Raw genomic sequence first — 21,497 nt, 5'->3', positions numbered from 1 at the left:
AGGATCATCCTCTCTCCATGTGCATGAACCCACGCTTTGGAGAAGCTCCCCACTGACCCTGCATGATTGCTGACAGGTTTATTTCTTAAAGTAAAGGCTTCCAAACATTTTTTTCCTCTTTCAAATCATTCTTTGCTATTCACTTCTGCAAGGCTTTTCATAATCATCAGAAGAATTAAAGCAGCTGTGCTATGGTTGAGCTTCCCACTTCCCATTCAAATCACCAGGGCTGATGCTGGGAGCACAGAGCACACACTGTAGAGGCAGGAATCAAGCCTGCCCCATACACCATGAGCATCTCCTAGGCTCAGGAACTCCTCCCCAAGTTATCAAAGGTCAACAGATCAGCTTCCACTGAAACAGTATCACAGCATATTTGAATCAGATTCTGACCCAAAGAAATCAGGCTAACTCATGGAAGGGCTCTCCTTGGCATGGAAGGAGTATGCTGCGTGGTTTATGTATAATTAAAAAGTTACTGGATTGACCTTACTTCAAAATGAACGCTGCTGAAACATTTTCCTTACTGAAGAATTAAAGGCACCAGCATGAAGGCTGAAGATTTTTTTCCACCTATTCCTTAAATCATCCCATCCTCAGCATCACTCCCGTGCTACACAGAATGGAATCTGTGGGGATCCCTCCTGACTTCTGCAGCACACACAGGAGTGGGAGTTCTGGTTACCTGTAGTGCTTTATCCACAGATTTGCAATCACTCACAGGTTACCAGGAAATAACCAAGTGCTGTACTAACTGAGCTTCCCAAAATATTCAACTACACTTGACCAGATACCAATAAAAGAGAGAGTGGGGATGAGTTCTGCTGTTTCCACTGATAAAATGGAGCAGCTGAACACCAGCTATAGCTGTATGAACATGCTATTCCTTCCAGTAGTAAACAATATCCTCAGCATAGCAGAGAACCAACAAAACTGGTGCAAGGCAACTCCATACAATTCAGCAAAAGTTACACATTCCCGGCCCTAGAAACAAATCACTAACACACTCAACAAACAGGTTTATTCATTCTGCACAGCTTTTAATAGCAGTCTCTAGAGAAACAAAAGCATTTCCTAGATAAACACATAAGATGTAACACTAATTCTATTCTGACAATTTTTAAGTAGAAAATAGAACTGTTACATATTCATCAGATGCAGAACTCTAAGTAACATGCCACATCATTAATTTTTATTCTCCTTTTCCCCCTGCAAAAAGAAATACTGTTTTTCAACCCACTTGTTTGTATTTCACCAAAAAAAAAAAAAGGTGAAAAGGTGAAAATTAAATACATAATTCAGTGAGTAATAATGTACGTAACTTACTGAAGCGAGGCAGGAGTCCTCTCATTGAAGCCAAGAGAAAGACCACGTGCTTTAAGTTACCTACCTCCCTTATACACTCTGCTGACCCTCTGCAGTACAGAGCACTGCCACACCGCTGCCTGCTCTGCCTCTGCCAGAGGTGGCTGAGCACCACCAGCAGACACACGAGCATCTTTACTCATCTCGCCTACCTGCACAAACACCACACCAGCACTGCACATCACTGTAATAGTCCATGAGAAGGCCCACAGGTGGGACAGAGGAGAAAATATGCACTCCTTTCTGCAGGCAGAGGGGCAGACACTGTGCTAAGGACATCATAGCAGGCAAACGCCATGGTTAAAGGCAGCAGCCACTCTGCGGGTGAGCAGCTGGGTGAAATGAATCACCCTGACAAGAAACCAACGGTCTGCCAGTGCCCTCTGACAAGTGAGAGTATAAAGCTAAGAAGGAACTGTACACAAAGCAAGCTCAGCAGCAGCTAGCCTTCATGCATTCTGTGTAGCAGTTTGCTCAAAGAGCAATCTGCATAGCAAAGATTACAGAGCATTAATCCTGTTCTTTTAAAAGCATATTTAGTGTTTGTACACAATGTTCCATTTACACTGCAAATGCATATTCTGTACCTGCAGAACTTGAAATGGTTTTGTTGACCCCAAAGAAAGCCAGCTGCAGACAGGGACTCAGTGCTGACATACTGCTCACCAAAGAATAAGCCGTGCTGAGGTTTACTGCAATTCAACATAAGCAAAACAAAAACAGTGAAATGTTGCTGCCTTTTGAAGGGCATCATAGAAATCTATCTTTTCAACTGCTGAAATGAAAATAAATGCTTTCTCTCACATCAGTATACAGTAACAACCTGTATTATGCATTTCTACTTAAAAGCTTCTTAAGCTTTGAAATGATGTATTTAAGCTAATTGCTTTATGTGCTTAAAGAAAGGCTAGTAAAAATGGCATCCTCTCCTTACCTTTCTTGCTTTATAATAGTTAATATATCTTCTTTCATGATTGCCTAAAATGAGTTCATCTACTTCAAAATGTAACAACTGAAATATGCGTTCACCTCTTGTCATTCCTCTTCTAGACCCCCCCCGTGTGAACTATAAAATTATGCTCTGAAGCCACTAAAAGTCGTCTGACATCTGTGAAATGATGCATTTTGTTTTTAATGCATACACTCAGCTGCAGATCTGACTTTGAAGTGCTTAATTCTGAAAGATCAAAAATAATCCTATGTCCCTGAGAACAAGCACTGAAGCATCCAGGACTACGTCTTTCTTAGGAAAAGAGCAGTGTCAGGAATGGGTCAAAAACACCTCTTCATTTTCAGCTCTACTTTCTTACCAGTTTTTCTTGTCCCTTCTCTCCCCTAAGCATCTTTGCTCCACTCTTTCCCACTGCACTCTTGTACCTGGAAAAGAACTCAAGAGAGAATAAGAGTGTTTTAAGGTGAATGTTACAAGCAGCAGATGAATTAATGGGATGCAAATAGGAAAACCAGGCACAGAGCTGTAACCTAAGACAAACAAATCTGGTAAGAAGGCTATTTTGTAAGCTGCAGAGACGTGTGTGTTTGTGCTACCAATTCTATTGCCTCATTTCTACTCCCACTCTCAGTTACTAATGTCTTCTGGAACAAGCCACACGTGCCCTTTTCTAGCATCACTGCACTGTTTTACAGCTCACAACACAGAAAGCAAAGCGATGTGGAAAAGTTAGGGAGAGGATGCTGATTTGCTTTGACCCCACTTCTTCCAGGCTTTCCTCTGGCATCCTATGTGAACAGATTATCTGAGACATTGCAGTGTCCCCAGTACATCCTCAAAAAGAGGACTGGAAAAAGTAAGGCTTCCTTCATGCAATGCAGCTCTGTTTTCAGAAAGCATTTATCGTCCCAAGCACTGAAACCACTCGCTGCCAATTACCACCATCTTGCTGTGCCTGCTGGACACCTGTGGCTGATCTCAGAGACAGTAAGAAAAGATGGGCAATCTCACTGCTCTGAATGAGGGCATAAGCATTCAGGCCATAACCCTGCTTGTCTGATGTGCTCTTAAGCATTGGCGATTTCCTTAACTAGGTCCACAAAGAAATTAAAAACAATGTCTGATGGTTAATAGGGACAGCAATTTTGCCCACAGATTGGCTGAATCCATTCAGAGCCCACACAGCATCCCTCCCGTGGTGTCACACTCCCACACAGACATGCACCTTCGTTTTTTTTCCCCTAGTGCTTTTTAATAAAAGAAGTACTGTTGCCAGCCAATTCCTTGACTCTGCCAAGCAACCCAAGAATGATCCCAGCCATTAAGTTCTTAGAGCCATTTACGATCACAATAGCAACTTGACCATTTATTACACCAAAAATAAAAACAAAAAATTCTAAGGTATTTCAAAATCTGGTGAGCCATTCAAAGTTGTTTGACTTTATTTTCTTCTAATAAACATATAAATCAAAAACAGTTCTGCAGGGCAAGATGCTAAATGTTAGTTATTGATGAAGGCGCTCCTAGAATATTTCACTAATGGCTCTGGCTTGATGAATACATGTAAAAAGAAAGATCTTATCGATTTTACTTAAAAACATTTTAAAAGTGCTCAGCAGGCTGGCAGCAGAAAAATAATATGAAGCACGCAGAAAAACTAGCATTTAAAGCAGGAAGAAAGAGACCCAGCCCAGCAGGGACATTAGGAGGAGATAAATGACAAAGCCATTGTCAGTATCATTGAAGCAGCACCAGCACTGGCAGCAGAGACAAGACCAGACTAAAGGATCATAATGCCATGGATTAAAGATCACGAATCCAAACTCAAGAGGGAAAACATTTATGTCAAAATGTGGATATATATATATATATATATATTTTTTTTTTGAAACAGGATTTTCTCCATGAACAATGCTCATTAAAATGACACAAATCCTCAAGTCTGCATCACTGAAGTACTTCAGTAGTAAATCACAGAGACATGGATATTTTATGGCCAGAACAGCATATGATTCCTAACTAACCTTTGTACATAAAGTACTCTCAGCTGGGCATTTGGTACTAAACCAACTTTCCTACTGGTCTCAGAAAAACCTGTATCTGCACTTTTCCTCTTACTTGAAATAGCCCTTAATATTCAGACATCAGGATCGTCAGTAAACAAGATCCATGACTTCCTTCTGGGAAAGCTCAAGTCTTCCCATGGATCGCAGTTCCTAAGGCTGATATCTCAGGGACGTGCATCTTTATAAGGAGTTAAAATGGGAGAATATTTCCCTAGGTTCCCATGGGAACACAACACTTTCAGATCTGGAAAGTTTCAAGATATGGGGTTATACACTCATTAAAACACATCTTAAAAAAAAAAAAGCTATTTGTTTAATTTTCAGTGGCCTCCTGGCTGCTATTCATTGGGCCTAATCACTCGAAAGTCACTAAAGGATAGAGTTACTCAGGAAAGAGCACACTTGTGAGGTTGAGCACCCAGGAAAGATAATAGGAAGAATCTCAACTGTTTAGGGCCAGAACAGGCGTGATACTCACCTGTGGTCACAAAATAAGCCGTTACTACATTACTTGCTCATTGTTTTATGCCAAAGACAGCTATCTTACACCTGATGTCACACTGCATGCTATCTGGCCAACCAAGCATAACCTCTAGTCAAGCTGTAAGTGAAATAGCTTCCATAGTATAACAGAATTCACCTGGAAACAAACTGTTTATTAATTCGATACAAAGCTCTAAGCATTTGTTTCTTGAAAACAATTTTTCTTCTCTGTTTCTACCCAAAGTACCAAAAAGAATCCCTAGAAGAAACACCCAGAATCATCCTGCTGTCTTAGTACAACTCTTCCTCCATTTCTTATACACAGATTTTTTTTTTTTAATAACAGTTACTTCACCTGCATTCTACATTAAGCATGGTGCTGCTTTGGTGCTCTAATATTGTGATGTGTGTGCAGCATTTGCAAAGCTTCCCTTAAGTTCTTCATAAGAATACATAAAAGAAGAAAACTGTTTACTGAGCAACAGAAGATAAGCTCTATCCTCCTCCAAAAACAATCAAAAGAGGGCTTCATTAATCTTGCAGAGACTTGAGTTCCTTATTTTATAGCAAGCAAATAAAAACTACAGTTGTCTCGAAAGCTATCTTGCAATAAAAACTTCAGGATATTTACTTCTTTTCTCAAGTTGAAAGCAAAGTTTGAACTTCATTTCACATAATAGCAGTACAAAGAGAAAGCTGCACTATGTAAGGTGCAGAGATAGAAAATACACACACTGTATTTTACAACTGGGACTAAAATGTCATTTCTTTCATACAAAGGAGGTAATTAGCTTTTGAGACAACTTACCACAGAAAGCAGCGAGGTGAGTAACAGAGTCATTAAATCAAAGTTTCACATCTGTGAAAGATACACCCACAAGATCTAACCTGTGTTGCCTTCCCATCATTCAGTCACTACAGTAAGAACCAACTAGCTGTATTCCAGAACCAAAAACTGACATTGATAGTTTAGGAGTTTTGCAAAGCCTCAGCGGACCAGCTGGCCAGCAAACAGCTTGGAACTGCAGCCACTCCACTCCTCGTTTGGCAATTCAGATACTCACACGTCACAATGAACAATAGGAATAGTTTTAACAAGAGGAAAGTAGATGTGCTAATAGATTGCTGAATGGGGACAAATATGAAAGTCCTGTTTGGACAGTCTGGTACACAGTCAGAAAGAATCCATGTGCTTTTCAGCACCAGCAGCCCTGACTCTTAGTCATTCTGCAAACCTCTAGAGAAGCAGCGCTGAGAAATTATCAGTGCAGTCAAATTCTGTTGAATATGCAAACTGTGGAACAGGCACTCAGTGCCCCAGCAAACTAAAATGGTTTCAGCAAAGACTCTCCATGTTGGACCCTGCTGCTGCCCACACGGCTTTGAGTTCCACTGCAGAATTCAACTCCCAAAGCTCTACAAAAGGCAAAGCTTGAAATGACAGATGATCAACAGATATCATTAGGATGTCACACCAGAATAGGATATGTACACCTGTAATGATGAATGCACCTTCCAGAGCACTAGTTACATAACAATTACCTTTACAGACCCTTTGAATTTATAAACTATTCACTTACAATGCCTTTTCAGACCTCACCTGAAACACAAGCATTTAGGTTTAATGCATTCTGGATAACATTTGACTGAAAGAACAATCTGCATAGCAAAAACTACAGTAAAGTGGGCATTTTCCAAAATGGATTTCAAGAAAAAAAATTGCCACTCTGTATTCATATAGCCTTGCAGCTATGAAAGTCCTGTCACTATGGCACTTCAGTGTTTGGAAGCATCTGTCAAGGAAAAAAAGGATTTTTCTCTGGAACACATTCAGTAAATCCTAAGGTTTGTAATTTTTTATTGAAAAATTAGTAACAACAGCTGTAGGGCAGCCTATCAGTTCTTTAAAAGTTTATGCAGACTTGATGTCAGTGGCAGAACAATTTACAGTATGTAATGAGAGAAATAAACAGATCATGGAGCAGCAGGCACTGGATGCTTTCAGTGCATCTTCTATAGCCCCAGAAAACAAAAGAACCATTTGTCTTGGACTGCATTTTGTCACCCTCCCAACACAGACCTGTAAATTTACACAAAAGGCAAGACAATCCCAATCCAATCTAAAAACGTCTCAATCATTCAGTCTTTTCCGTTGACCCAACTTATCACTTATCTTCACGGCTCACAGCAGTTTCTCCAGGAAGCTCTGTCTTAAATTTTTTATGAGATTGCTCTCCTGGGAAAAGAGACATGCAATGCTCTAAGGATCGTGCAATTTCATCAATTGTCCATCTGTCTTCATGAAGCGCGTGCTCCTCCAGCGTAAAGGGTCCATGTTTGGTTCGGGTCAGCTCCTGTATGCTGGCACAGGTTGAAAGTTCTACAGTACAGGAGAAACAAGAATTTACAAGAAATGCACGGTCAAATTTAACTCACTTATTTTGCTATATGTAGCCTGCATTGCTCTGCTTACTTTGAAATGAACATCCATCACTCATTTACATCTCCGTAAAGTCTGAGGCAAGGAATTCCTTTGATTTCAGCAGACCTTCAGTGCAGTAAGAGTTCAAAATCTGACAGAAAGTTGTCAGGAAGTTTTCCAGATTTAAATCAGAAAGAAAAATAATGACATAAAATAAAGGCAGAGTGCTGATCTTCCTTGTACTTAGAGGCCTTAGCATTTTTGCCTTCAAGAAGAATTCTGGGATTCTTATCCCTGTGATGCTCTCCAACATAATATAAACTAAGATATGGAAACATTTGAAATTTAAACAGATCTTCTGATGGGTTAAATACACATAGGACATAATTACATAAAGAGGAGTAACCAAAGATAAGAGCAACTGGAGCTGACTCCTCAGTATAAAGGTGTACTAAAATATTCCTGTCCACCCTGTCAGAGGGCAGAAGGATTTTTCCTGCATTTCATAGTTTGAAAAAGAGCCAGCTGGGAAGAGATTTTTATCTTGGTGTGTTTTTTAAGTGACTAAACTCAATCCACTGTACACAGGAGGCTATAGCAGGAGAATCTTTGACTTGCCTAAGCACAAGCAATAACATTGAAATTCACAGGATACTCTCACATCACTTGTTTTTTTTGGTCTGCAAATGTATCACTTAATAAAAAAAATACTGAAATAGACTATCTGTTCTCCATCACACAGCTTGATAAATATAGGATGCAAGACAAATAATCCTGTGGGAAAGCAACATCATTCGCAGTACAAGGGAAGGAAAAAGAAAACACTGGAGAAATAATCACAAGTGAAGAAGACTTTCCAGCAGACAGGGCTTATTATGTGCATGGTAATGTTCTGTGCAATCTGTTTTCAAAATGTGATGAATAATGTTTAAAAAGGCAGAATCTTTCTTCTGCTTCTTCTCACCCTTAATCTGAGTTAGCTTTAACATATGGAGGAGAGGGGAAAAAAAATTCCCACCTTGCCTTGCATTTTCTTTCTCAGTGCTATTCCTCACTCCATTTTTATCCCCACAGCCCCCAGAGCTCTTGAGCAACTATTTAGGCTTCATTCCTTCATGCTCCTAATGAACATACTCTAGTACTTAAAAGCAAGTGATAGCAACACAAAGCTGCAAAACTGTACCTAAGTTTGGTGGCTGGACACCAAAAAAAAAAAAGGCAAGAGTTTTCTATAAGCAGACATGTTACTTCTGAAAGCCACCACTTTCTTTATCTCCTCATACCCACCTTTGCCAATGTCACTGACCAGGCTCCTGACATAAAAGCCGCCGCCACATTCGACATCTGGAACATTAATGGTGACATGGTAAATTGCCAGCAGAATGTGAAATCCGCTTCACATAGAGACCGTGCTCCCAAACAAATGTAAAAATGCACTGAGCAAACAACCCAATGATAAAATATTTATAGGATGCAACATCAATTATTCATCCTGTAACATATGTGCGGGTGAGATTGCTAAGCCAGACAGGAGGGAAGGCAACTACAATGGCAACTGAACTAACTTGCTAGAAATTAAGTACTTGCTATGGTATGTTAAAAATGCTTCAGTTCTATTCATTTCTAAGGTTTCAGAAGGTCATTTCATATTTCTAATAATGAAACCAAGTTATTTCAGGAATAACCTAAAATAGCTATCAATGCTTTTAAGATACTGCACTTGGGCAGCTCCAATGAAAGCTGCTGACATTTCAAAATTCCCCTTTAACTTCCCCTGCTGCTAGTGATCAGCATCTGGTCACCCAAACAGAAAGTAAGGCCTGAAGTAACACAGCACTGAGATCTGTCACTCAAATCAGCTCACCATATACAATCTGGTCCAATTGCGGGTCAACCAGGTAGTACCTCAATGCAAACGATTATCCAGACCTCAGAGTAGCATAAAACATATACAACAGGATCTTTGATTTATTAATGTGCTTCTTAATGTATGACAGAAGAAAGGGTAAGATCCCACCAATGCAAACTAGAAAAAGCCCTGACAATAGCTGATACTGGACCATCAATTGCTCTGGGCATCAAGGCAAAAGAATGGATCAGATGAAGTAAGCAGACCTGAGAAAGGAGGAGTGAGCTGGAGGTTGCAAAATCATGGACAGATGCAAATAATTTGCTGACCAGCCTCTCAGAATTTTCCCTCACAGAAAGATTACAAATAATCAGCTTAACTTAAAACCAAAATATGGTGCTTTTACTGCAAAGGGAAAGTCTTTGCACACAGGCTCACACCAAAATAAGTAGATGAGGGAAACGAAACCCATTTCAATATCTTACTGCCATTCTGAGCATAAATAAGCACTAACAAACAAGCTGGTAGCATCACCCTATGTAATAATCTTTGGCCTTTACCCAGTGTGAACAGTGGCGGCTGGAACTGTTGGAGAGAGAGGCTGTACACTCTTACTGGCCGAGCAGGCTTTGCTTCTACTGCTTCTCCTCTCTTCATTAGAGTTGATAGCCTTTCTCCACCCTTCTTCAAAGCAGAATAGCTGATCAAATGGAGCACGAAAAACACGTCACCCGGTTATAAAAGAACAAGCTTCCCCTCCTGTTAATATTGTACCACAACAGCATACACTCACTCTTCTAATCCTTTCTACACAAAAACATAAAACCTAGCAAGTACTTCTGAAATCTCTTGGACACAAAATAATCTCATTCACCAGTGGTTATGTACCCTGGAAAACAAGAGATAGCCCTCAAATTACCTCTTGTTGCTTAGATTTGAGTGTTTCATCACTCAGCTTGCAGTTTATGAAAGCAAAGAGTTGCTCTAAGAAGTACAATGCTTGCAGCTGCCTCTAGCATTTCGTCACTCAGAAGTCTACAGGACACGCTGCTTCAGTGCTGTGTTAGGGTGAGCACTGGGTATTGCTCAGGCAACACCTGTAATTCTGCCTTTCAACTTTACTCAGACCAGGGTCTTCCCTGAACAGCATCTGTCAGGTTATATAGCCTTGTTTCAGGGTGTTTAGGACAAAAGCTTAATCCACTAATTTCACTCATAATGTTAAATTTTATCTAAAGCTCCCACTTTGGCCCTGACAGAAAGACAGCTATAACAACAATCAAAAATGATCTTGCTCAAATTACTGGAAGGTAATTTGAAAAGGTCACACAAACAGAACACCTACTGAATTACTGACCTTACAAGGCTCACAGTGGAGCCACAGTAACCAAGCCAATGCAAATGCAGAGGAAAGCACATTAGTTTAAATCACCATGAAAGCCATCTGTCACAAGCTAAGCACTTGCATACTGCCAGTTACCATGGCTCACCTGACTAGACGAAAACTGTAAAGCTAAGGAAGTTTAAATCACTAACAATTTATTCCTACTCTAAGTATTCAGAAAAGTAATTTGAAGACATTTAAAGAACTTCCAAGCTGATGTTAGTAAGCCTCTCCCTACTCTGTAGCTGAAATTAAATTCTTGAGGCTTTCTCTTCTAAATGGAAGACAGGACAGAATCCCCCCTAGTCCTGTAAGACCTGCTTAAGACTGCTACTCTACTTTAATCAACAAAACAGACTCCAGGTTGTCATTTGAGCTGGATGTTCAAAGCAGCATGACCCACAGTTGCAAATGTTAAACTTGTAAGTCCACAATGTCTCTACCTTCTTACCAGAACATCTCTACTTCTGCCATAACCAAGTCCTGTTGGCAAGTCCCAACAGCTGAGAGTTCAGAATGTTGTGGAACTTACAGTGGAGGAACCTGCATTATGTCCCCTGTGAACTTCTGCAGCACATTCTCAAGATCACTTTTTGTTACTTGGTCTGTCAAAAGAAAAAAAAAGTGTTAAGAATGGTTATTCACATTGCACTAATGGCACCAATCATGTTGTACAAACAGATAAAAAGTGGTACCCCTTGTCTGAATTTAGATTGGATGAACAATGCCAAAGAAAAATAAACAGAATGTAGGTAGGAGTGTGAATTAGCACGACAAGATGGAACAAACAGTCCAGGCTGATTAAGACAGTCTGGACACATTCAGAAGGGCAGAAATCCCTACATACATAGTTCTGCTATGCAATTTCTCTCTATCAGGACTAACAATTAATTTTTCTTGGGAACTACACAAAAATTACAAATCTTGTGCTATTCTAACCCTTGCTAAGGGTCTGAGAAGAATAAAATGCTCATCTGGCCTTGGCAACTTCTCTTTAAGAGTGCCTAAGCACAAGGAAAAAATACAACAGGTTACTGGAGAACAAAAGCATTGCACTTTTTTTTTTCCCAGCAAAGCAAAAGATTTCATCTGGAACAATACATTAAATTCCTCTATCAAACATCTAACTCATAGATGCTCACAAAGGTATTGTTACATATAATTAAGGCAGCTGCACTGAAGATATCCTGTAAGAGAAAGCAAGGACTTTTAGAAATTTGCTCTCTCAGTGGTACACATACACACCTGCCCCACCTTTATGAGAAGGCTACAATTGAAGTAAAGGAGCTGGTTGCATCGGTCCTCTGAAACGCTATTCAGTAGAGATGACATCAACCCCTAATTTGTTTAGAAAGTATTTCTACTTTTGTACATTGCTTTTGGACATGAGATCTGTAATAAAAATGCACTTCAGTAAATATTTTGTCCTCTGCCTCGTAAGTTATATTTTATTAGTATCACCCTAAGCCAACAGCACCCTAGCATATAAATGAAATTAACTTGCTCTGGAGGAGAGCTGCACTTGCAGCCCTTACAAAACTGATGCCCTTCACGCTAAAAATGAGAAGGAAGAGGTTTCTTTCCCACAAACTTTTGAAGATGGCAAAAACCTCCTTTCCACAATGCACATTTTGCAGCCTTGGGAGCACCTGCTGTCCCTAAGCAGCATCACCGTCTCCAGAAGTGTTTTGAACAGCAAGTCTGCAAGGCACACAGGTCAGCCAGGGATGCTAAGAGAGAGCAACACACAACAGAACGTGGAGCAGAAATGACAGAATTGCTTGCACATTAAGTCTGGATCTTCTTCTGAAGGGCCTCTTACACCATCACTTCAGTCTGATTGCATTACTGAAGTTTAGCAATGTATCACAACAAAGACACAGAGAAAAGTTAGCTTGACTCAACTTGATGCCTGTCATCCTGTCAGCCTTCTTGCAAACTCCACACTGTTTTAGGCTAGACTTTAGATTTTAATGTCTAAGGAAAAAGAAATCCCCACGTGAGGAATGATGTATAAAGCCACTTACAAAGCTGTGCAAACTAAATATTTACAGATGAGTTTGTTGAGATATAGAATAAGTCACGTTTGTTTTCCGTAATACATCACGGCTCAAGGTGGTCAGAATTCAACTCTGAAAACGTTTTATTTTTTCTACTCCAGCATGCCTTGCCTTTGTGCTAAGGGCTGTGCTGGATTCTTGCTCTTCCCTACAGCAAGCTGGTATAGTTTTTACCCAGCAATCTGACACCAATGAATACCCCATTAATCCAGATCCAAACAAACAGTTGCACTGTGTCTAAACTGGTATAAACTGTGCGTTTGTCCCAGGCATCAGTCTGGACTCATGGCTAAGCAGGGCACAGAAATACACTGCAAACCAATTCCTTTACTGCCTTCCAGCTCCCACTCTCCTTGAATCCACCATACAGGAAGGAGGGAATTCACTCCTGCTCAGCAGAAATACCTCCCTTCCGGCCCTGTGCCCCCAGCTCTCCCTTCCCCAGCCTCAGGCTTGAGTTTAGCAGGTTAACAGCTCCTCTCTGCAGCAAGTTCAGAGCAACATTGTGACTCAGCCCTCTGTTAAGCATGGAATATAAGCACATCCATAAAGAATGAATAGTTTCCACAGTTCCTAAGGTTTCTCTCCTGTGTGACTTCCCTTCTTCACTCTCTGAGAGCAAGGGGTGGAGAGAGGTTTCTCCAGTACTCACCTGGCACAGATCCCAATCATTCCTGCTACCAAGAATAAGCTCAGCCTCCCCACTACCCTGATTGCAAATGCCAAATATCCTTATCTGCCACATCCCAGAACACAAGATTTGATTGAAGCTGGATTGAAGTAGCAGCAATCTGCCCTTCCAGAGGAGGTTAAGGGACTGTTGCCCTGATTCAGGACTAAGTTTGCCCCACAGGACAACTGCACCCCATCCCCAAGAGTAATGACAGCCCTAGCTTCAAGCAAAACAACTACAGATGCTCTGTGTGAGCACTATTTAAAACACACTTAATTCATCCCTATTTTCTAAATTTCTTCCCAAATCTCTTACACCAACAGTGGGGCTACATGTGTCTGCACCAACTGTTTCTTCCACTGGAACATCCCCTTTGATTCTGCCAGCACCCAAAACTCCTCCAATATCCTAAAAACATCCAGAATGCTTTGGCTCCTAAACTGAAAATTTTCAAGAACAGTGCTTTTGAGTGCTGATGACTGCAGAAATATTTTCCTGTTGTAAACATATAGAAAGCTGTAGAAGTTACCAAAACAAGAGGTGACACAGCCTCAAGAAGCCCCCACTACAGGGCAATCTCGCCCTGTGCTTGCTAACAAACCCTACTGAAGAAGAACACAAGGCCAGAAGAATTAGCCACAACCATCCAAGGAAACTACAGCAGCTGGCCTCAGTTCAATCTGGCAGCAACAAATTGCAAACAAACAAAATGCTGAAAAGACAGCATTTTAAAGTTTGGGTAGCATAATCAGCAGAAACATGGAGAAAACCCTGAGGAGTTCTGTTCCCCAAATTTGGATATAGTCTGTGAGCAGCTGGGAGGAAGCAAGTTTCAGAATGAACATTCCTGTTTGTAGTTACAGAAAGGCTACAAACGCTAGAGTTCCTCGGGAAGTATCAGAGAAACACTGAACCCTTTGCTGCTTCCAAAGTCAGGAACTGAGCCTGGGAGCAGCATGAAGCCTTAAATAAATCTCATGTGATAATACAAGTTCTCTCTCTGCTAAAAAAGCAAACAAAAACTATCAGAAGTACAGGAGAGATTAAGCCCAAGCAGTTCTCTCCTACACATTCTTCACTGTGATCAACTTAGCACACAACAGTTAGCTATCCAAAGCGCTGCCTAGAATCACCTTGAGGACTACAATCTGACACTTTATCATGGGAGGCAACTTTCTTCAGGCACTTTATTCTTTGGGTCTAGTGGAGTCATTCCAGAGGAGGTAGACACATCCTGCAGGCTGTTTTACTGCCCTCTCCTGCTCCAGGTCCCAGCCCTGCATTCTGTTGGCACTGCAGAGTCTGCATTCCCTAGCAGATGCTCAGCATCTCCCAGGATCCATCTAGATGTCCAGAAATGCTGAAAATTGCCTCAAATGTCTTTTGTGTATGCTCCTGGAGTAGCAATTAAGATCAGGGGTGAGTGAGTCACCCAGAAAGCCAAGCTGCTTTGAGAAAGCACTGGAGAAATACCTGCTTTATTTGAAGGTAAGGAAGGAAGGAAAGATAAAATACATAGGTAGCACAGAGAAAAAGGAGTATGCATGTTCTTTAACCCTTCTTTAGGAAGAATTGGAATCTGATTTGAATAAGGAATGCAACAGACCAATTTCATAAGCATTCCATCCTGCAAAAGGAAGCCATGTCCCACATCCAGTACTGAATTGCCCAGCCAGTGCCAACACTTCTTATGAAAGCGCATTTTGAGCTTCTCTGTGGGATTGATAGCATTTTATCTTTTTTAATTGACAATGGGGGCTTCATCTACTTGAAAAGTTAATCCACAGTTTCTTTGCGAGTGTTCTACAATGAATACTCATTGCAGCAGAGCTACAGCATCCCACTCTGAGAGTTAGAAAATACCAGGGAAACATTTACCAGTCATCACCAAATGTTGGCAATTAGAAATTCTCAATACCAAGCTGGCATTCAGTTCTTTAGAAGCTCAGAAAGAAATTCAGCCCTGAGACAAAAGCAAATGATTCAACATCTCTAAATAGCACTGCCTAGCAAATAATGCAATTTGGATTGATTCATGGGGTTTAAGTTGGACAACAAAATCATGCTTGTATGCCTTGTGTAAAAAGAAGGACAACAGAAGAAAGGATATTGGGGTTGAGGAATGGAATACAAGCCACCTTTTTCATCATGTTTATGTATTCCTTATGTATTCTATTCCTCAACCCTTAAACCCTTGCTCTGTGGGTCAGAAAATCTCATATATTAAAGTTGCTAGGACACAGACTGCAAGCAAGAGCAAGATTTGGTAGGTAAACATATGTAGAGGGAAGCTTATGCCATCCTGCCATCCTCACTTTATGTCACAAAGTCTGTAGTTAAACAGCCATCCTGGAGGGAAGATGTGGGTACTTTATTCATCCACTGGCTGTGAAGGGCGTTACTAAAAGAGGACTCACGAGACTACACACTGAATGAGGAAAGTTTTACTGGACACAGCATGCCATTTGTCAGCCTTCTCAAGATTTAAAATGATACAGTCCTGCTCAATTCTATTTTCTCCCTCTTAATCTACTGCCTGTACTGTTTTCTTTCCCCTCAACAGAAATGAACACACACTGGACATAATTGCATGAAGCTGGACTAAATTAGATGAGCACTGAAGTTGAAGATGAAATAATTCTAGTTTCATTTCACATTTAAATTTAATTCACAGAGCCCCAAACATCTCTTCCACTCCTCTATGACATAGTCCGCTTATGCCTTCAAATAACATCAAGCATATCAATTTGTTTGTCATTACCATAAGGCTTTTCTTCAGTTACTTTTCCTGTAGCATCTAATGTATCAGTAGCTCTGCCCAGTAGTCCAATGGCAGTGTACTTCTGGGAAAGAAAAAAAAAAAACAATCAGATTTTCAACTTCTTCTTTGGTGGTTTGGTTTTTTTTTTTCTTTTTTTCTTTTTTTTTTTTTTTTTTAAATGCCTGCAAAACAGTAAATACTTCAGATGAGGCCAGGAAGAATTATATCTTTGGGTAACCAAAAGTAAAGATAAGAGGGAACTCAAAAGAAATTAAATGCTGCATTACGTAGGCCTATGACTTCAGTTTTAGAAAGCCAAGGAAGAAGCAAGTGATCTGATTTCTTCCTATAAATACATCATAAAGAAAGTTACAGCATGCTAAAATCCAAAGTCTCTGTAAGGTATCCTATGTCACTATTTAAGCAAGCCAAGAAGAGTACCTTTCACGCACAATTCTTCTGTTCTTTCACAATCTTGTTTGTTTCTATGGTACACAGAGAACTTTTCTACTAAAAGCAAAACACCACTTCCAAGGTTCCAAGTCACAGCATTACAACAGCTCAGCTGAAGATGTAGTGATACGCAATAGCCTAAAGCTAGAGGAGCTGTGAACACCTGAACACGGTAAGGACATCGTGCCTAGCACACGGCGACTGAGGCCACTCACAGGCATCTGTTTGTCATCACTTCACACAATATTTCAATTTCAGGGATTTTACTTAAGCCTAAATCTTTATCTTGAATGTGCATTTGTAACTTGCAAGCATTCAAACCTGCTCCCACGCCAGCAGCTCCAGTCCTCATTGCCACATTTTCCCCACAAGTACCGCCAGGCAGAACCTGAAGAAGCTGGCAGAAGAGCCAGCTGCCCCATGGCTTTCACAGGGCAGCTGAGCCACAAAGACTCACTCGCCCTGTATCAAGCATTTCCATGGTCCAGGGGAAAATAAATAAATAAACAAATCAAGGTGTTCCACCAGCCTAACTCCCAGGAAGGCTTCTAATAACTTACCACAGCTGAGCTAGTAACAATTTGAACTAAGTCACAAAAAAGACACCTTTCAGAACCTGGCTGACCAAATTCTACTGGAACACATCCAGACAGGTAGAAGCACTAACATACCACAATTGGATGCAATTCACTCTTTTACATATCCTTGCAAAGAACCAACAAGTTCAAGTAGTAACAGTGATTCATATTCCTACACACCTACAGAATGGGACTACTAAGACACGTCTTGATTTTGTTCTGTGTGACAACCTGCCACTTGAATGTATTTCTTTAAGCAACTGCCAGTAAATGGAAGCAGCAGAAATAGACGAGAGGCAGTGGACTGCAAACTTCACCATAAAAATAGCTGTAGCCTTAACATGGTAAGCAAAGTACACTTTTTTCTAAACACTAAGATGCCCAAATCACCAGAAAATTGCAAACTCAGGCATTCAGATATCTACCTGCAACTTGTCATGTTTACTTCTGGAAAGTATGGAAAAGAAAAAGTGGATGAAGGCTCGAAGGCCACTCCACAATAAACAACTTAACAGTACATCATCTGCTTTTAGGACCATAAAACTGCTTGCACTCTGAGACGTTTAATGATCTAGTTCTTAACTTTAATAGCACAGTTAGAAAGAGACACCATTCAGCAGTTATTTCTAGAGGTTAATAAAAAATGTGAGAGGATCTTAACAATTATAGCACAATGAATGATCTGAGCAGTTCGGGGAAACTTGAAATGTGAAAACTTCATACCTCTTCTGATTAAACATCTCCAAATGGAAGTACTGATACTACTTCATTTTGAATGCACTTTTTCTTCCCAATTCTGTTTTAGGTCAGGCTGTCTGTTTTAATAATAAGCTTCACTTGACCTCCCAGTAGCGGGCAGTATGTCTATATGAGAACACAAACAGTATGAACCATACAATCCAAAGCTCAACACTTGACTTGCCCTTTGGTTTCTGCAAAAAAAAGACAGAAAGCCATCCTTAAATGCCATCCAAAAAAAATAAAAAGAAACCTTAAAATTAGTTACAGATTGTCATTTCTTAGAGCAGCCTTCAAAGAGTCACAAAACACTCAAGTCAAAAATACAATAATCCACTAGGAAGGGTAGAACAGGTCAGGAAATTAAGAATTAGAGATGGTTTGCATATCAAGTCTCTGGAGTGTCCTTGGACATCTACAATTATACATCATAATTCTTACTGACCACTTAATAGGGTTTACTTCCCCTTTGTTAGTATCCAGGACCCAGACATTGTAGAAGGTAAGATGAGAGTCCACATTTAATCCATCATTCCTCTTATTTTGTATCTAAGCTCAGCATTCATTCTCCTTAGCCTCTAACTTGCACAGCCCCACAGCTGCCCAATGGATTGAGCCACCCAGTAAGCGTTTGGTGACCTTTCCTCACTTGTGTTGACAGTCATTTATTTCTTCCAGATTTATAAAACATATCCAGTGAAATTCCTCCTGTACTCTCAAGTTATAAATCCCCACAGGAACACAGCTGGCAACGGCTCACAACCACACTGACTTCAGCCCACTCAACCTGAAACAAAAAACCCAAGGTAGTAGATCTTGCAATTAGTGGAAAAGCCTCACAGATCCAGACTGCTACAGGAAACAACCCAGCCTCTGCAGCCACCAGAGCTCACTGCCAATGGATAGCCCTTATGTTTCTTCCCCTTGCTTATCTCAAGAGATCAAGACTGAAATCGTTTGAAGATCAAAACCAGCACCTCAGCTTCCCCTATAGGAAGCTACAGTACGCAAGCATGGCACATTAAAAGCTAAGATGAAGCGTTCCCACTCATATCCTGTATGCACTGTAGCATCATGCATTAATTTCAACTTCTAATGGTGTGCTCAGCTGTCCCCAAAGCCTCCCAACTGTTAGAACAATACAGCCCTGAGGAGGTAAGACCTTCATACAGCATCATGCATTAGGCTACAGATCTCTGCTGTCTGTAAACCATTTTTCTTGATGTTATGGCAGCTGAAACAAGGGGCAAAGTGATCAGAAGCCTTCAAGTATAAGGAACTCTTTATTCACATTAGTGAGAGACAACCTTAAGATGCTACGAAATGGCAAACACTGCCCTCGATGATGTAGCATGAGGAGTGTCCAGCAGACTGGGGGATACATATACAAATACATGGTGCATGCAACCCTAAGATGAGAAAGATGAGGATGGTGCTTTGGAAGCCACATGGCTGCTGCCACACCTGTGAGCAGAAGGACATGGCCAGAAGCCAGTGCCTGAGAAAACAGGGTGACAGGAACCTTGAAGAAAGAAATGACAAATCCTCTACTAAACCTGAAAGATCACATACAGAGAAGTTTCGTTTCAGCCACAACCAGTCGCTATCAGAATTCTCACAATCAATAAATACAATAACATCTTGCTAACAGAAGAGCTATCATTTGGCTTTTTGATTCCAAATCCAATTTAAGACAAATCCTGATAGTAGAATGGGGAAGGAAAGTATGAACACAGCGAGAAAAAGGACGGGGCTTTACCAGTATGCACATTTAACCGAGAGAGGAACAAGAGGAGGAAGAGCACTCTCCTGTTCAAGGGTTTCTGCAGCCACACAGCCCTGAAGGCCCTGGGCTGAGTGCCAGGCACGTCTGCCCCACTTATCGGCACGAATGCCAGACAGACGTGGAACGGAACTTCTCCATTTTAATTGTTAATATATCAAAGAGCTTTTTTTTTTTTTTTAAATGTTGGGAAAGAAGCCAGACAGTTGAAATCTTAAACTAAAACAAGTTTAAAAGCTTTTCTTAAACAGCAATGCTTTGGAGGAACAAGGCAGAAACAGGGTTACGAAATAAGGTCACCAGTAGCTGTCAAGAAGATTTTAAGATGGCTCCCAACGCAGGAACTTCCCAGCAAGGCAAACTCCTGCAAAAGGCAGTTCAAAAGAGTTCATCCAAGGATGACCCATTTTCTAATCACAGCAACAACTGAACACAGAAGTGTAAAAGGAAAATAAATAAAGGCTTCGGCCCACGTGCAAGAGACTGGAAGCCAAGAAAGAGCAGCTAGAGCTGCTAGAAACAGAAAGGCAATTTATGCAAAGTGATGTCTGTGTGTGGCTGTCATTGAAGGAACAACAACAACAACAAAAAAGCAACACAACAACAACAGTAAACCCAAGTGCTCCAGGGAACATGAATGAGACCATGAGACCAGGCAAGCACTGATTGCAAGTAGTGATTCAGTGTCTGCTCCATCCAACCTACAGGCCTGGTGCAAGCAGTGATATTTTTGTTCGCTTGGGCTATCCAGATAGCAAAGAGGCTTTCAACTCTCAGTTTTAATCAGACATCCAGTTTGTGTGGCATAATTTCTAAAGCACAACTACTGTGCTCTGAATTTAATAGTAGCATAATTTGTATTTGCTCTTCGTATAACATTTGAAGCTACCAATGGTTTCCAGTATGCTAACGCTCACCACAACAGAAAGTACATAAGATAAACGCTGAAAGAAAAGAGGGTTGCCATAGTTTCAGTTATTTTCCAAAACAAAGCACTCTCACTAAGTAGATTTCAATATATTAAAAACAAAGAGCCCTAATCTCTTAAAAGCAGGTTGCACAGACGCAAAATTAAGGCTGCGGGATTAGGGAGGAGTTCAATATTTTAAGACAAAGCAAGTTCAAAATTACTGAACACTAAACATGTCCTCTTCATATCCACAAACATAACAACTATTCCACCATCCATTTTCCTCCTAAAAAAAAAGCTGACTTTGTGCTAAGCCGGCACTAAATTTTATTTACTGCCAGAAGCTGTAATTGTACTGTCATTGCTGAAGAACTATCTGATCTTTACTCCTGGACTAACAGGATTTTCTGACCTCTTATGTCAGCTTATTTAAAGAGTTCAAGCGCACGGGGTGATGGGATTTTCAAAGTGAAGGAGCAGATCCACCAGTAGGAGGGGAGCCCAGAGGAGATGCTTTACCTGGAATTGAGAGAAGACAAAGTGGTAACTGAAGAGGCCAGCAAGTTTAAGTTCTGGTGTTAAAAGGAAGGGAAGAAAGTAGTGGGAGAAAAAACAACCAAACCCCAAACAATCTCAACAGCAACAGAAATGCTTGTTCTCCCTCAGTAACACTGGTCCCCCTAGGCAACATCATGGCCATGTGTCATTCACGGACACAACACAGGCTCTATCTTTTCTATCCAAGAATTGTAGGCTCACATGCAGTAGTGGCTGCACAGAAACCACAGTCTATTTATTCAAACCTTCCTGACACTTGCTGTCTGGAGGAACCGATCACACCAAAATATCTCAGGCTGGCTCTTAAATTCTCTTTTCAGCTTCAGTACCTGTTCTTTACTCATTTCCTCATTCTGCCGTCTAGCACCTACACTGCAGAGCATACAAAATAAACCCAGACAGCCTTCAGCTCCCAGCTGAGAAACAGTTTTAAGCAAATTCATAATTCTTTGCCCAGAAATA

The 21,497-nt window shown here is 40.7% G+C and overlaps 1 protein-coding gene across 2 annotated transcripts in view; it reads right to left on the bottom strand.

The window, feature by feature from the left end:
- Positions 1-991: 991 nt before the first annotated feature.
- TRUB1 (TruB pseudouridine synthase family member 1) overlaps positions 992-21,497 on the bottom strand; it is a 33,228-nt gene continuing 12,722 nt past the window's right edge. Inside the window, exons 5-9 of one of the 2 annotated variants that reach the window (XM_048945750.1) lie at positions 16,016-16,097; positions 11,054-11,126; positions 9,698-9,837; positions 8,576-8,632; positions 992-7,246 (exon numbers count right to left, since the gene is read on the bottom strand). In XM_048945750.1, the coding sequence (XP_048801707.1) occupies positions 7,032-7,246; positions 8,576-8,632; positions 9,698-9,837; positions 11,054-11,126; positions 16,016-16,097 (567 nt within the window). In that variant the 3' untranslated portion in view covers positions 992-7,031. The remainder of the gene's footprint in view (positions 7,247-8,575; positions 8,633-9,697; positions 9,838-11,053; positions 11,127-16,015; positions 16,098-21,497) is intronic. The other variant, XM_048945749.1, reaches the window with a different exon arrangement.

Source organism: Lagopus muta, chromosome 5 (assembly GCF_023343835.1).
Source record: "Lagopus muta isolate bLagMut1 chromosome 5, bLagMut1 primary, whole genome shotgun sequence".
Classification (NCBI taxonomy): Eukaryota; Metazoa; Chordata; class Aves; order Galliformes; family Phasianidae; genus Lagopus; species Lagopus muta.
The sequence above is the reverse complement of the archived record's forward strand: the minus strand, read 5'-3'. Positions and strand labels throughout refer to the sequence as shown.